The sequence below is a fragment of the Austrofundulus limnaeus genome, unplaced genomic scaffold (genome assembly GCF_001266775.1).
Source record: "Austrofundulus limnaeus strain Quisiro unplaced genomic scaffold, Austrofundulus_limnaeus-1.0 Scaffold797, whole genome shotgun sequence".
Classification (NCBI taxonomy): Eukaryota; Metazoa; Chordata; class Actinopteri; order Cyprinodontiformes; family Rivulidae; genus Austrofundulus; species Austrofundulus limnaeus.
In genome coordinates, this window is record NW_013953199.1 from 57,452 (window position 1) to 73,339 (window position 15,888).

At 38.4% G+C, this 15,888-nt stretch overlaps 2 protein-coding genes across 9 annotated transcripts in view; both read right to left on the reverse strand.

Annotated features, from left to right (window-relative positions):
- Positions 1–2,937, reverse strand: part of flnba (filamin B a) — a 44,382-nt gene extending 41,445 nt beyond the window's left edge. Inside the window, exon 1 of one of the 2 annotated variants that reach the window (XM_014028683.1) lies at positions 2,509–2,937. In XM_014028683.1, coding sequence (XP_013884137.1) covers positions 2,509–2,800 — 292 coding nt within the window. In that variant the 5' untranslated portion in view covers positions 2,801–2,937. The remainder of the gene's footprint in view (positions 1–2,508) is intronic. The other variant, XM_014028682.1, reaches the window with a different exon arrangement.
- A 1,053-nt stretch (positions 2,938–3,990) lies between these two features.
- slmapa (sarcolemma associated protein a) overlaps positions 3,991–15,888 on the reverse strand; it is a 41,708-nt gene continuing 29,810 nt past the window's right edge. For 6 of the 7 annotated variants that reach the window (XM_014028685.1, XM_014028688.1, XM_014028690.1 and 3 more), the window contains 13 exons: positions 13,123–13,182; positions 12,977–13,051; positions 12,819–12,899; positions 12,684–12,743; positions 12,470–12,595; positions 12,309–12,383; positions 12,125–12,225; positions 11,076–11,280; positions 10,873–10,990; positions 10,611–10,782; positions 9,443–9,577; positions 8,548–8,635; positions 3,991–5,757 (listed from right to left, as the gene is read on the reverse strand). In XM_014028685.1, coding sequence (XP_013884139.1) covers positions 8,552–8,635; positions 9,443–9,577; positions 10,611–10,782; positions 10,873–10,990; positions 11,076–11,280; positions 12,125–12,225; positions 12,309–12,383; positions 12,470–12,595; positions 12,684–12,743; positions 12,819–12,899; positions 12,977–13,051; positions 13,123–13,182 — 1,292 coding nt within the window. In that variant the 3' untranslated portion in view covers positions 3,991–5,757; positions 8,548–8,551. The remainder of the gene's footprint in view (positions 5,758–8,547; positions 8,636–9,442; positions 9,578–10,610; positions 10,783–10,872; positions 10,991–11,075; positions 11,281–12,124; positions 12,226–12,308; positions 12,384–12,469; positions 12,596–12,683; positions 12,744–12,818; positions 12,900–12,976; positions 13,052–13,122; positions 13,183–15,888) is intronic. The other variant, XM_014028692.1, reaches the window with a different exon arrangement.

Consider the following 15,888-nt stretch of genomic DNA (forward strand, 5'->3'; position numbering starts at 1 on the left):
AAAGCAGCAAAAGGCTAGTCAAAAGCAGCAAAAGGCTAGTCAAATGGCTAGACAAAAGCGGCAAAAGGCTAGTCAAAAGCGGCAAAAGGCTAGTCAAAAGGCTAGCCAAAAGGCTAGTCAAAAGCAGCAAAAGGCTAGTCAAAAGCAGCAAAAGGCTAGTCAAAAGCAGCAAAAGGCTAGTCAAATGGCTAGACAAAAGCAGCAAAAGGCTAGTCAAAAGGCTAGTCAAAAGCAGCAAAAGGCTAGTCAAAAGCAGCAAAAGGCTAGTCAAAAGGCTAGTCAAAAGCAGCAAAAGGCTAAACAAAAGCTAAAAGCAGCAAAAGGCTAGTCAACAGCAGCAAAAAGGCTAGTCAAAAGGCTAGTCAAAAGGCTAGTCAAAAGCAGCAAAAGACTCGATAAAAGCAGCAAAAGGCTTGATAAAAGCTAAAAGCAGCAAAAGGCTTGATAAAAGCAGCAAAAGGCTTGATAAAAGCAGCAAAAGGGCTAGCTAGAATCAGCAAAAAGCTAGCTAAAAATAGAGTAACAGTAGCTAAAGGCTGCATAATAGTGGCTTAAAGGATGCCAAAGCAGATGTAAAAGGGAAGAATGAACATCTGAGAAGTGACTGAGGTTAAATAAAACCAAGTAAAAAAGCAGAGACTTGATTAAAAAGCTGCAGGAAGCTCACAGACACACCTGGGAGGATCCACAGGTGTGCAGAGATGATGAGCTCACTCAGAGGTTTCAGGGTTCACTCCAAAATAAAAGCGTGAATCAGTTTGTTGACTGAAGGTGGAGCTGCTCAAACACAGCGACGATGCGTTCACTGACATCGTTTGTGTCTATGAATGTGGCTCCAAAACCACTTCAGACCAGACTGAACACGTTTTATATAAACAGAACCGGGTCGCTTTCACTTCAAGAAACCGTTTTAGAATAAAAATGAAYGAATCTGCTGCGTTCAGGGGTCTGCTGAACCGTCCCTACTTTCATCCTTCAGCTATTTTTAAAAGGAAATAAATAAACAGAACAAAAAGAAAAGAGCTCAAAGTGTCACGTTTGTTCTTATTCCTGCAGGACGAGCCGGAATAAATCCTCAGAGAGACCGAGGATCCTCAGAGAGACCGAGGATCCTCAGGCATGTCCAGAAGAAAAACACATTTCTGGAAAAACTCTGACGAGGCAGAAGTGTAGCAGAACCCAGAGTCTGTAGCAGAACCCAGAATCTGTGGCAGAACCCAGAGTCTGGGAGCCACAGTTTCTCTCCAGTTAATCTGCTGCCTTTTAGATGCAGATTAAAGAAGTCTAATCTGCTGTTTTGTAGTTTTTAGATTAATACGTCTTCAACGGCAGAGAAAACCAAACTTCGACCGCAGCACGTCTCATCTGACAGACTCCATCGTGGATCCGTCCCTCCTGACAGGTGTGTATCGACGTGCGCTGCTGAAACTGCAAAAACTGGACAGAAAATCTGCAAACAGATTCTCTTAGTCACCATTAAAAATCCACACTTTAACGCCCTCATCAGCCAGCTTCAATCACAAACAAAAATAACTTTTTGTTTCTGGTCTGAACAAACCTTCAGCTGTTCGTTTGAGCTGACTTTTTGCAACATTTAACCAAAGTGGGACGAAGCAAAAAGCAGCTCCGAAAACTAAAAATATGATTTACAACAACTGTAAAAGCAGACWTAGGCTTTATTTTAGCACCATTTGGGTCTCGTTTGGTTTAATTTACAGGTGTGTCCTCTATCATTACGAGTCTTACCCACAATGAGCCAAACTCTGGTTACAAATCAGACACTTTAAGGCTGACATAAAAGATTAAAAAACTGTTAATATTTGGGTCTTTAATTGGCTTAATCTTTAGTCCGAAACACAAAACCTCTTACCTGACTGTTCAGTGCACACAAAATGATTTAATTGAACAAGATAAACTATAAAGATTTCTTGAAAAAGGACAAATCTGATGTATTTGTACATATTTACTCTTACAGAAAAAAGAGGTTTGTTTACGTTGAGTGCTTACCCACATTTCAGATTTGACTTCAATATCTGGAAAACTACTGGAGTAAACTCTTTCAAACTGCACCATTTGATAGAGTTCAGAATGACCTTCTTATGTTTGATTTCATACTTTGTAAGGTCACTTCAACAGATTAGCTGTTTGGAAGCAAACTTTAAAGGACTTAGTGATGGCTTAAAACTTTTSCACACCATTATGTTATGAAACATGTGAGCAGCTTTCATTATCTGGTTGTTTTTGTGAAATAAACCTCTTAAAAACTCAGAAAACAAGAGTAAACACCATATAATTGCCCCCCCAAACTCCGTTTAAAATATGAGTTGTTTAAACGCATTTCGTAATTTTGATCCGTTCGGAGGTAAATGCTGTAAAAATTTCTATTTTTTAAACCAAATTAAACTTGTTTTTAAATTCGGCTTCGACTCAATAACCACCCCGGTGAGTTTTAGYCTTAAAAACTCGGTTTTAATTCGGGATGTTGTGTTCGGACCCCCGCTCACTCACCTATGGAAACCAGCTTAATGTTCTCCCGTTCCAGGAACTCCAGAGCCACCGACACGTTCTCCAGCTTCATCTGCCTGAAGTTGGGCCTGCTGTTGTATTTTCTGTACATCTTCTTCTGGCTCAGGACCTCCAGCAGGGCGATGAGGCGCAGGCCGTCGCCCAGGTCCAGCTGCAGGTCCACGATCCGCTTGTTGACGCACTTCAGGTGCTCGTTTATCCAGCGCGTGAAGGTGTTCTGCTGGATCTTCTTCCACGGAGCGTCCTCCGCCAGGTCCTTCTCTGTGACCGGCATCTTGTTCTGCTCCTCCCGGTGGGGGTTTCGGTACCGCTTCGTGTTCCGACTGAGGCTGGAACGGGTCGGAAAGTTGTGCCGCTGACGGTGCTTCGTCTCCCCACAGTGTTTCCTCGGAGCTGGCCGCAACTTGGATTGAACTTTTCCCTCAAACTCACGCGACCAAAAGCGCTGCTGGTGCGTTCAAGGACTGCTCGGACTTTTCAACCTCTCTTCTTCGATTTGCTCCGAGCGAACGTCAGCAAAGTTTTACCGCCCTCCACCGACATTTTTTGGTCTTTTTTGGACTTTCAGTTGCCTTTTCCTTTTTACARTTAGATAATAATTAACATGCTGCTCATTCCTAACAACAGAAACTCAATAATCTTCCAAACTGAAACGGATAAAAAAAATAATAATAAAAAAAGTTTTTCTCAAACTCATCAATGAAATGGGTCAAATTACAAGTTTATTGTATTTTTTAAATTTTATTTAACTCATGTTTTTATAGATCAAACTTTAAAACATTTGAAAATACAAAAAATACTTTCTGCCTTTATAAGATTTAAAGCACTTTAACTCTTTGCACCAAATAACTAAAGAAACGTGACAAATAACTTGTATCTGCCTCAGATATTTGCCTAAACCACCTTATATAAGCTTAAGTTTAATAACCATTTTGTAAATATTTATTCAAAAATAGTAAAAAAAAAAAAAAATAAAACTGCTCAGGACAAAATTAAAATATATGTATTAAAGTATTTTTGTTGAAATGGCTCAAAATGCAAGAGTTTTTCTAGAAATAATTTGTTTTAAGGTTTCATGTAAGAAGAATGATAAAAAGGCAAAATGTTTGTGAAATTTATGGATCATGATTAAAAGTTTTGTGATTTCATGTAAAAGTTGTCAAGTTTAAGTTAAAAAAGCAGCAGTCTGCATCATTGTTGAGGTTAAATTCACCTGTTTTTCATGTTGTGGAGTCAAACCTGTGTTTTTTAAACCTTCTGACTTGTTTCGACCGTCTCGTAAAGATGAGCTCATSCTGCTGCGGGATGATTGATGGGATTTTATCGTGACTTTTAGTCAATATGAGGGGACGGCCACACCCAAACAGGTCCAGGCAAAAACATGAAATCATCCCTCGTTGCTTCATCGAGCACTTTATCCTGACTTGTGTTGAAGCTTGTGATAAAAGAGTCTGGAGGCCGGGGTGGTGGGTCAGCTTGCTACAACTTTAATCCAAACGTTTCTCTGCATATTCAGTACATCAGGTTCTCTACACCCCCTCTTATCTCTAAACAATTTTAACAAAATAAGTCTAGCTGCACATCATTCAAATACATTTTATTTTACAATTCTATCTGTACTTTAGTGTTTTTTTCTCTCTCTTTAAACATCAGGAATATTTGTTCGCTGTCACTTATTTTATTTTTCAACACGGAGACGAGACAAGAGTACACAGACGATGACGAAGAGTCCAAAAGTGTGAACTGACACCGAAACACACAGCTTGGAAAGATTTTTTAAAACTTCCAAYGGAGGCCCGAAGTGTTGGAGCGAAACAAAACTCGTCCAAAATTATCATCTTTTATTTTACTCACTAAAAGATGGAGATTTAAGACACAAAAGGCAACTTTTAGGAGGAATAAACAGTTCTAAAACACACAGATGGAAGACTTAAAGTGAGTGGAGGAAACACTTCAAATTAATTTTTATGTAATTTAATAACATTTTCTAACTTGCATTTCCTGTAAATCTAATTTTTTTTTGTTCCAGACTCAGAAATTCATATTTAAAGGACTAAATTTGGATTAATCATTTACATATTTAAATTTGCCTCAGATGAGTAACAACTGTTTTCTTAATCTGATGAAACTTTTAAACATTTAAACCCAAAAATAACTAATTTTATCAACCAATTTAACTGTTGAGGGCTGAAACACTTTCATTACAAGAAATCTTCTCAGAAAGGATTTAATAATCGTCCTGCTCTTAGAAGTTGAAAATTGTCGTATTAAAAGTTTTAGTTATTAAATGAGCAGAATATTGTAATTAATGAAGTTAATGAAAAACTCAACAGATGCTTTGAACATCAACAGGCCTCCGTATGTGTGTGTGTGTGTGTGTTTGATTAAGTGTTTTTTCACACACAAATTGTGGTGTTTGTTAGTTACATCAGAGGCACTTACATCCCCCCGGTTTTTCTGTGCCCCAAAAAATCTGAAGAGTAAAGAAGAAAAAAAAACCTATTTCTTTAAAATAATTTGGCTTCAAGTTTTAACCCCCGAACTCCCTCGAAAAAAAAAAAAAAAAAGAAACCGTACGGCTGAAACAGAACTGAGAAGCAGAACTTCCTGAAAACTTTCCAGCAGACGAGCAGACGTTCAAGGTTTACACGCAGCTACAAACTTTTACATTTAAATATATTTACTGGAAAAAAAAACAATTTGAATGTTTCTCATAAGTCAGGTTATTTTATTTCTTTTAGTTTTATTTGATATCCTGCATGAGTTCCTTAATGTGGATTTGAAACATTAAGACCAACATGCTCTTACGCCTCAGGTTAAACATTTTAAAATAAACGCTGAGTCATGCTTCCCTGACGGCGCTAAGTTTGCTGGAAAGAATCAGATTTGAGTGTTTTTGTCTGCTTTATCGTTTTTTTTTTTTACCCAAACACAAAAACCTAAAACCGCCCCCACCACGTCTCAGAGAGCCCCGAGAGTAAAAATGACAACGAAACTCCTCTTAGAAAACAAAATAAACCAGGAAGTATCCGAGTCCTCTGTAGAAACCACAACCTTTTTATAATCCCTCTACAATTATGTACAATTAGACTTTATACAAGTAAAGCGGTGGCGCTGTCCTCGCGGCTCGGGCTTTCAGGCGGAGCTGCTCTTGGAGAGGTTGGGGTAGAGGATGGCGGCCGTCACGGCGACCATCACTGCGATGACCGGCATCCAGGGGCTCCAGCCGCTCTGTCCCGCAAGACAAACACAAAAATAAAAATAAACGACTTCATCATCTGTGCAGCAGAGCTTAARGAGGACTGAGACTCAAACCAGAGAGAGGATGTTTTTCATTAAACTACAAGAAAGTGCTTCCTCTTTGTTTCCTACATGAGAACTKGGACAGGGTGAGAGGATGAAAGGGTGAGTAATGAAAAACATCCACAGGAAGTATTGGAGTAAAAAGGCCTGTTCAGTCAAAAACATGATTTTTTTTTCTTCTTCTTTGGTTCTCAGATTAGTCGAAACACACGGATCATTTTAATAAAACATTCCTCTAAAATGTGTTGATAACTCTCAGCTACGACCGCTCCATGTCTGACGATCAGACATTTATTATAAAACTGTTGCTCAATAACCTCCAGGAATCAGGATATTCCTGCAGGAATTCACCAGATCCTCCTCTGTGATGAAAGCTGACAGCTTCAATATTATTTTATCCTTTCAGGAGAGGTTCTGTCTTCTGTCCGATCGCAGCTAAAGTTTCTGCATCGTCCGGTTCTGCTCATCTATCATCCGGAATGAAACGATTCAACTGTGTGTCCAACAGTTTTCATCTGTTCCAGCACACACAGATGTGCTGCAGCAGACCAGCGTTTATAAGATTAACTCATTTAAAACGCTGAGGGAAGGAGAAGCACGTGTGTTTCAACTTAAATATGAAAATGTGAAAAACTTTAAAAAAAAATCTTTTTTGGGGACTGCAGAAAACAAAACATTAATAAACGAAAAGGAAAAAACAACATATTAAAATAAAAAAAACTATAACAAAAACTGAAAAATATTTACAAATAAACAAAAAGCAAACAAGATGGAGAATTAAAATCTGTGGCTCCAGAAACAAGTAACAAACACTTATGAGTAACTATCTTACCTGTTGCAGATAGCTCTTATAAAAAATTAATTTGATTGGTTTTAATAAAATTACAGCAAGTCGAGACAAAAGTGGAATCCAGCCGCTTTAAAACATCTCAAATATGTCATGGCGGTGGCAGCTAGTTGTAGTACTTCCTGTGTGGCCTGGGAGCAGTTCTTGCAAGAATATCTGGATTTTTCTACTGACAACAGTAAAAAGGTTGAACAACCGTGATTTTTTTTTTTTTTTTTTTGATACTGGAGTTGTTTTCAGTCAGGAGAAATCCACTCTGACTAGCCATTAGCTCATCTGTCAGCTCTGAATTAAAATTTTCCTCCAAAGTGAGATTGTTCAAAGAGCGATCTACATCACCCAAGACAATTCTTCGTTCCTAAACTTTTTCTTTTTWAAAAATCTGAAATGATTGCTTTAACAGAACGGTTTAAATAAAAACACCAAACCTGTGAGCAGAAAAACTAAAACAACAACAGAGTTAGGAGCAAACGGCACACAACAAATAAAAACATGAACCTGCAGCATCAGATGRAGACAGAAACATGCAGAAAATAAAAAAAGCACCAAACCCCAAAAGAAGAACAGATGAATGTTTGAAGCAGAACATTTAAGATGTGATCATTTAAATTTGAAATTTATTACCCAAGATAAGTCACTGGTGGGGGATAAAATCTTTTATTTTCACATCACAGGGGATAAGAAAGAGTTTTAATAATTTTGTTCACATTGATCTGTCTGTAAAGAACAGCTGAAGTTATCAGAACACGAGTCCAATCGCTGATTTATGCATAAATGTCACTATGCTAATCGCATTAGCTTCTCTATGAGGTTTCTAATGTTAAGTTAGCATTTGTGCTAACTTTTGTTCAGTAGCTAATAGAGAATAAAGGTTTTTTTAACAAATTATTCTGCATATTTTATTGTGTATGAAAATATATCAATCAATTAATGTTTAGGGAAGTGAAATTAATAATTAGTTTTATATTTGCAGCTTTCTGAGACAACTCAAAACTCCCACCCCAGACTTAAAAAAAAGTTATTTTATAAAATAATGGCATTAATTCAAAATGTTACAGCTTTGTCATAGTAAAACAAAAGTCTAAATTTTTATTTATTTAAATACCTCATTATATTTATATATTTTTTTATACATTTAAATTTAAATACAGTCATTGTAACAGAACTAATTAAGGGGATAAAAAAATGTTTTTTACTGTGAAGTGGAGCTTTTATTTCAACACAAATAACAGTGTTGTTCTTGGTGGAAGTCCGTCCCTTTATTTAAAAAAATGCAGGTTAGTGTGGGCTGCGACAGACGAGTGACTGATGAGCAAACAGACAGAAGCGTTCGGACCAGACACACTGATGATGAAGATGAGGCTCACTCTTTAAAAGGAAGTTCAGGTCGGGAGGTGAAGAAAACGTCCTGCTGTTTAAAACTCAGGGTTGGAACGTCATGTGAACTAAAGATTTAAAATCATTTTTATTTATGTGGATTAAAATCTAAAGCTTCGTTTACAGCTGCTCAGCTGCGGATCCAGATGTTTAACTGTTTCTGATTTATACCTTATATAGGTGAGACTTTTCAAAATGAAAGTATGAACAAATTAGTTTGGCATCTTATTTTTCACAAATTTGATCAATTTTAAAAAACCTGTGAGAATTTCTGAGCCTTATAAAAACATTTTTCAGATCAATCACCACTTCCTGTTCTGGATGAAAAGATACCCTGTCGTCAGGTTAAACCAACAGGAATGTTGAAGCTGTTTGGACCTGTTGAACCCTGAATTTGTCACGTTGGGACCTGCACTTCACCCCCGCCTCGGTTCCTTTAAGAGACGACAGACAGGTGGAGGCAGCAGACAGGCGGATGTCATGTCGGTGTGTACCTTTCTACCACAACTGGCCGAAACACCAGTACAGCAGAGCCAGGACAAGGCCCATGAATATGGCTTGGACAGGCTGCAATATGGATGGCTATAGAGGAGGGGGGGAGGGAGGGGGGATAAGAAAAAAATAAATCAGCCAGCAAATCAACCAAAAAACAAACATGGAGGATGGAGCAGCTGCAGCAAGGGAGGAGGAGGAAGAGCGAAGAAGGAAAGTTGTTCTCCTGGTTTAACAGTAAAAACTATCTTAAAATGTTAAATCTTTATTTTATTTCTGTGTAAAATAAATTCTTCTGCATCAAACTAACTGAGGCGTGATGATTATCATGGTGAAGGTCTACCATCGTTACAACATGTTCATTTGTTATTTTATGTCCTGCTTTAACTAAATATAATCTGAAACTGAGATTCTCTCCACCTGTCAATATGTTTAATTATGATTAAAAACAAATGCAGCAACAAAATCACTTTAAATAAAAAATAAAAATATATATAACCACATGAACAAAAAGCTGAAGATGAGGGGGGAAAGTGAACAGAAAGGAGGAAGAAGAGGAAGCTGCTCCGCCTCGTTGATTATTAATTCATACAAGCAAAGCTGACTGATCAGATCAATCAGAAATGTTTCAAAAACTATGATTATTACATTAAAATCTACGTTAAAACCTTTGGTGATGCTTTTTACAACTAACATCAATAATTACTGGTTATTTATTGGTATTTGTTGAATAAAAATCAAACTCTACTTGTGATCAGACGTTTGTTTCTGATAAGCAGTGAAAAAACACGACTGAACTGGAGGTTCTAACCAGGTCCAGAACTTCCCCTGCATGAAGCCTGGTTTAAAGTCTGGTTTAAACTCAAAGGTCTGGTTTTGTTTCTGTTGTGAACTCACAGAGCTGGTTTTGTCCTGCAGCAGCTTCAGGCTGCTCCGGCACTGCTCCAGCTCCTGGTGGATGTTCAGCTTCTCCTGCTCCGTCCTCTCGTAGCGCTGATGGAGGTCCAGGAGCTGCAGCTGAGTGTCTTCATACTGCGAGGGGACAAACAGGCAGGCATTTAGGTAGAGGGGCATCAGAGCTTTATGACACCTGACCTGATTTGTGACGCCCTGTGGCTGCGTCACGACGCCCTAGTTTGCTTTACGACTCCTTGTGGACGCTCCTATATACAGTAAATACATGAGGCTGCACAAGTCCATTGTCTTTGCCCGAYGCTGGAGCTTCTCTGTAGTCAAGCTACACAGATCACGTCTCACCAACAGGACAAGGAACGAGCATAACTTCTGTATTTTCACAGTAATTAACCAAAACCCCACCAGTTTTGTCGAAACCCTTGGCATATTAATAAATACATGTAAATATTTATACATAAATGCTGTCAAAATGTATCGTTCTGTTTGGAAAGCTGATGGAAACATATGAATACGCACATAAAACGTGTCGATTTCATTTTGAAATCAAAAGTTTCACAAACACGTCGATGCAGTTTCAACTCCGTCTACCACAGAATGAATTAGTTTGTCCTGACTTCCACATTTATCACTGGATTTACTGCGTGATCTCGCATTTCCTGCACATGCTTCTGCAAGCTCTTAGATGAAGCGATCCAGACCCGAATCGACCAGACTGCAGCTGAGACTCATGTAAGATCGAGGTAGGAAACACAGCACACGAAAAGAGCGGGAGGAAAAGTGATTTTTATCAGAAACATAAGAAACAAGCTTCAGAAACCAAAGGAAATCAGTTTTCACCAACGTAAACATGACGAGGACGGGGGGATGTGCACGTCATCCTTTACAGCGAAGGTGGGTCATATTTTCACTATTTATAGCTGTATTTTTAAACATTTTAACAATATTGTATAATCCTTGTTGTTTGTAAAGGCAGACTGTAGCTTCATTATAAAGGTACAGGCAATAATTGTTAAAATATAAAATTAAAAAAAAACAGTGAAACTCAGCCTCTCCAGAAATCCTACCTAAAAGCCTGCAAACAGGCGCCGCCCACAGGTGGCTTTAATAATCTGACGGGACGAGTTAAAGAGAAGCAGGTCTGAGTGAGCACCTCTTTCTGCAGCGTGTGAGTCCGGGCCTGGGCCTGGTCCAGCTGGCTCTTTAGTCTGCTCGCATCCTGCAGGTGCTGGTTCTCCAGAGACCCCAGTTTGTCCTGCAAGACCTCCTCCCTCTTCTCCAGAGACTCCAGGCTGCTGCTGAGGACCTGACTCTTCTGCCTGGTGCTGAGCAGACACAGAAACAGAACCGTGTTCAGCTCAGGGACAACGTGCAGTCACCGGCAGACGCAGAGAGGAGATGGTTTGTGTGTGCACCTGCTGAGCTCCGCCTCCAGGAGGTGCAGTTTATCTGTGAGAGTTGTCCGTTCTGCTCTCAGGCCGTCACACTCCTGCTGCAGAGACGAGCACCGCTGGTGCAACGTAACGCACTCCGCTGAGAGGAGAGGAGGAGGCGCTCAGTTTTTACACATTCAACAAAAATCTGCACAGACCTTTGCTCAGGCAGAGCTTGTTCTCACTTTGCAGCTGGCTGGCAGTGTGCTGCTGCAGCTGCTGCTGGGAGAACGCCCCCTGCAGCCGGCTGATCTCCTCCTCGTATTTGGCGGCCGTGGTCCTCCAGTGTTCCAGCTCAGTGCGCACCTTACCCACGTCTGCCTGCAGGGCGGCGATCTCCCGCTCCCGCTCCGCCGTGGCCGCCTCCATGGCGTGTCGCAGGACGAGAACCTGGAGGCAGAGGCGGAGTTGTAAAGTAACTAATAAATACATTTTTACTTTACTTAAGTAAATGTTTGGGTATCTGTACTTTAATTCTTTTTCAGCCTACTTTTTACTTCTACTTCTTACATTAGTAAAAAAGGCAAGAAGTAGAAAGTTGTTACTTTTATTTTATTTTTGCTTGTTTTCATTCCAGCTTGTTATTATAAAAAATAAAACTATCCATATAAACTGTGCCTCTTATAGAGTGAATTTAACTGTGGTTGAATGAGAAGTATAAATATATAAAACTCTGATAGTGTATTAGTTTGTACACAAACAAATCATGTCACACTCCAGCAGGACAGAATCATTCAAATAAAAGGACTGTACTTAAGAAGTATTTGTATTTCATGAATTATATTATTACATTTGGCCGCAGCCCTCAGATAGATTTTCATTTTGGGGAAAAGCTTTGTGCAGCCTTGATATATGTATATAAACTGAAACAGCTGGACTAGTGCATCYTAAATTTAACATCCATTCATTCTTTTAATACAACAGTCATTTCTGCAGTTTTTKGGGAGGTCACCTCCTAATAAATGTCCTTACAGAAAATCTAACTGCTCATTTTAAATCAATACTTTGACTTTTAATACTTAACTACAACAAATATCAGATACTTTAAGACTTTTATTCAAGTAATATTACTAAAGGAGACTTTAACTTTTACCAAAGTAATTTATTAGTAAAATACTTGTACTTTTACTCAAGTATGATTTTGTGGTACTTTATACAACACTGGGCAGAGACACGGTTCAGACAGACGCAGCGAGCAGAGGACCCGGACTATGAGATGGAGCTGGAGCCGTACCTCCTCCTGGGCGGAGTAGAGCTCCTCTCTGGTGCTGCAGATGGTGCTCTCCCTCTGCTCCCTCAGTGCCTCCATGTCGGCCTGCAGCTTCTCCAGCTGAGCTGCGAACGAAACGAGTCGTCAGAAAGTTTCTCACAAACCCACCGTCTCTTCTCTGACACACGGGGGGCGTGTTTCTACTGACTCTGCAGGTACTGGATCTGTTTGGTCGACTCCTCGGTCAACTTAGAGTTAGTCCTCCTCTCCTCCTCCAGCAGAGCTACAAAACAGATGTTTTAGCTTTAAAACTTTAAGATAAATAAAATAAATAAAATCTGTCACAGCTTAATAATATGTCTGGGTTACCTTGTAGCTCAAGACATTTCTGCTTGCCGGTGTTGGCTAATTCCTGGGCTTCTAGCAGTTCTCTGTGGAGATGGTTGATGACCCGCTCCGTGTCCCCGGGCTCTAACCCGGCCCGACTTAACTCAGCTAGAAGATACGCCACAATTAAAGCTTTTCTTTTCATAAACAAAAGCAAACTGAAGTGAAGAAAAGATAAAAACGCAGCGCTGCTCACCTTTCAGCAGAGCTACTCTGTTCTGAGGTTCGTTCAGCTCCTGCTCGTTCATGTTGCCGTCTGAAGAAACAAGAACGCCTGATTCAAGCTCTACAAATTCAATCAATAACTCCGACTCTGAGTTTGTTTTCTGACCTGACGTGTCGTCGCTACTGCGGTCCTTGCTGGGACTCAGGGTGTCGGACATGTCCGACTCTTTGGCGTCCATCTGATTGGCTGCAGAGACACAAACAGGAAGTGAACGCCTCACGTCACTGCGCGGAAATCAAAAAAAGAGACGCCGCGGTTTCTACCTTTGAGTCGGTCGGGGCTGGCCAGGATGTCGTCTTCTTCAGTCTGGTTGTTCTGCAGGTGAGCGTCCATCACTTCTACAGACAGACACKTTGTTTTCTCATGAATGAAACTCAGATGAAGAAAACTCTTTTAGTTCAACTCTTACCATCAAAGTTAGCCAGTTTGTTTATTGAAGAACTCACAGACTCCTTCAACTGTTTGACGGCTGCAAAACAAACAAAATGTGACAAACAGCTAATTTAGTTATTAAACATTTGGACTTCATTCTTGACTGTTACTCATGTAGAAACTGACAGATTATTTGTGACCCATCACGTCGAAACAAGGATCAAGTCCAAAAGTGGTAAAGAGAAATAGACAGTGTTTTGACTAAAATGTTAACAAAAATTGCATTTTGTCAAAATATGATGAATAAAAGCCTTATTAATGTATCATTTGAATGAACTGTCTGAAATATAAACATAAAACAAAAATTTGAAGCACTTTTTTGAGCAGTAGCAACAAAAAGCCTGATTTTGAGTTAAAACACCTTAAAATTTTGAGATTTTCCCTCTGAGCTAGCAAAGTTTTGTTTCTTTTCAGCTGGGAAATATCAATATTCAAATATAATTTGAGGTTTCCTCTTTATAAGGACATCAAAATGACTTAAAATTAGGATTCAGACCAAATATTTATGTATTATTGTAACCAACAAGTCAAATTAAGTCATACTTATGGATTTACTTATAGCAGAATGATCCAGGTATTAAAATTTAGCTTTTAAAGCCATTAATCTGAAAATGTAATTAGGTCATTTTGACCAAATTTGACTTAATCCTCATTTCGATATGATGGCTCACATTTATTCCAGCAGAAATTGGTTAGTGTCAGGATTAATTCTCTGATCAGGTTTCAATCGATGGAAAACCACAGAATGTAACAAATATCTGATAAATTCATTAAATGAGTTCTTTACTGAATCAAGCAGAAAATCACCACAAACATCTTTTTATATAAATACACTTGTAGTTATTCGTAGAGCATTAAAGCAACAAAAAATAACAGATCAAGGGAAAATCTTACTTTCTTTTTAAACAAATAACTCGTATAAAGACGTCAGTTTATCTAAATATCTGCACATAAAAAATTATATAATCCTGATTTTCTTTCACAAATTCCCAAAAATAAAGAGGTACACTTCGCTGCAGCATGCAGAATGGGGCGGGGACGGACCTTTCCGTCAGTCCCATACCTTATATGGAAATGGGACTATTGCATTCCGGAAATGAAGGTTGCGCGGGATTAAGAGAGCAAAGGAAGAAGAAAACCCTAACCCTAACCCTAACCGTTACTGTAATATAATTTTAATATCCAAAAACAACAAAGATTTAATAAAGTTTTGAAAATGAAAAAGGGACATACCATGTGACATAACACGTTTTGTAGCCATTTCCTTACTGTAAAATTTGTATTTTTAATGTTGATAGTGTTCTATGGTGTTTTGAAAGGCGTTGTGAAATAAAATGCGTTAATATTATTGTAATTATTATAACACGGTTGGTACGGGAAATGTTAAATTTGTATTTTTAATGTTGAAAGTGTTTGATAGAAAATAGTGTCGCTAGCGCCCCCTTCATGTTCGGAATACAATAGTCCCATTTCCATATAAGGTATGGGACCGACAGAAAGGTCCGTCACCGCCCCGTTCTGCATGCTGCAGCGAAGTGTACTTGAAAATAAATCCTGATTTGTTGATTTAATGTCTGTCAGAAACACTTTGATAAAACTGAAACAAGCCTCAACATTTTACTGATTATCTCACTCCTAAAGCAAAATGTTTGTTGCTTTGTCTGCAGCCGATGAAGATATAAACATTTTTAAGTTTTTATTTTCTACTACGTAACAACTGATGGCAAACGTCATGCAGAAAACAAAAAACCAACAACGGTTCACCAGAAAACCATCTTTAGTTTCTGTATCAGAGGTGTTGAAAGTTAAAGTTTGTTCAGATTTAAACGATGCAACACAAATAAAATATTTTTTAAGAAACTGCTGAACAACTTTTTAAAAATGATCATAAAAATCAAAAAATAAATAAATAAAAAAAGACCAGAACTTCTTCAACAAAAGGCTCCAAATTAAGAATAAAATGTAAATATTGGTTTTAAAGAAACAGAAAAAAGACAAACGTGTTAAAAATAAAATCATCAGAGGTCATTTCTCACAGCTGAAGATACCGGCTCCCTCCAAAACAAATTTAAAGTTAAACCAATAAAATCAGTTTCAACATACACATGCCCCTAAGCTCTTAGAGAATAACTTCAACTCTAAAGCTGAAATTAAAATATTTCACAAATCTTTAACAAAAAAAAGTCATCAAAATATTCAGACTTTTATTACTGTGTTGAATCTCACAGCTCAAATAAAGCTAACAGAATTTAAATGTAAACACAGTAAATAAACAGACAGGTTAGCACACTAGCTACGTTTACATGGACATAAGTAATCAGATTAAACAGCCGTTTGGAATAAAAATGCGTCATGTAAACCCTTGTCATGATCGGATTGTGTCCATAACAGTACATTCGGATTATTTAATCCGAATACATTTCAATCCGATCGAAAAATTTTGTGCATGTAACCATAGCTGGTGTCAAATAAAGCAAAACAGAAATAAATCAAGTCAATAATACCTGGCTTGGTAAAAATTGACTTATTAAACTAAAGGTCACATAAAAGATCTTCACCCAGCTATTTGTTGTTGTTCACAGATATTTAAAGTCATAAAATATTTACATCAAAACAAAATAAAAAGGTTTGCTTCAGAGAAGAAACTGTTTGGCTTCTTAAAACCAAACAACAGGGATGGACGTCACCGAAAAGCCTTTTAATTCTTCCTTTCATATTTTATATATTTTGTCTTGTTGACACC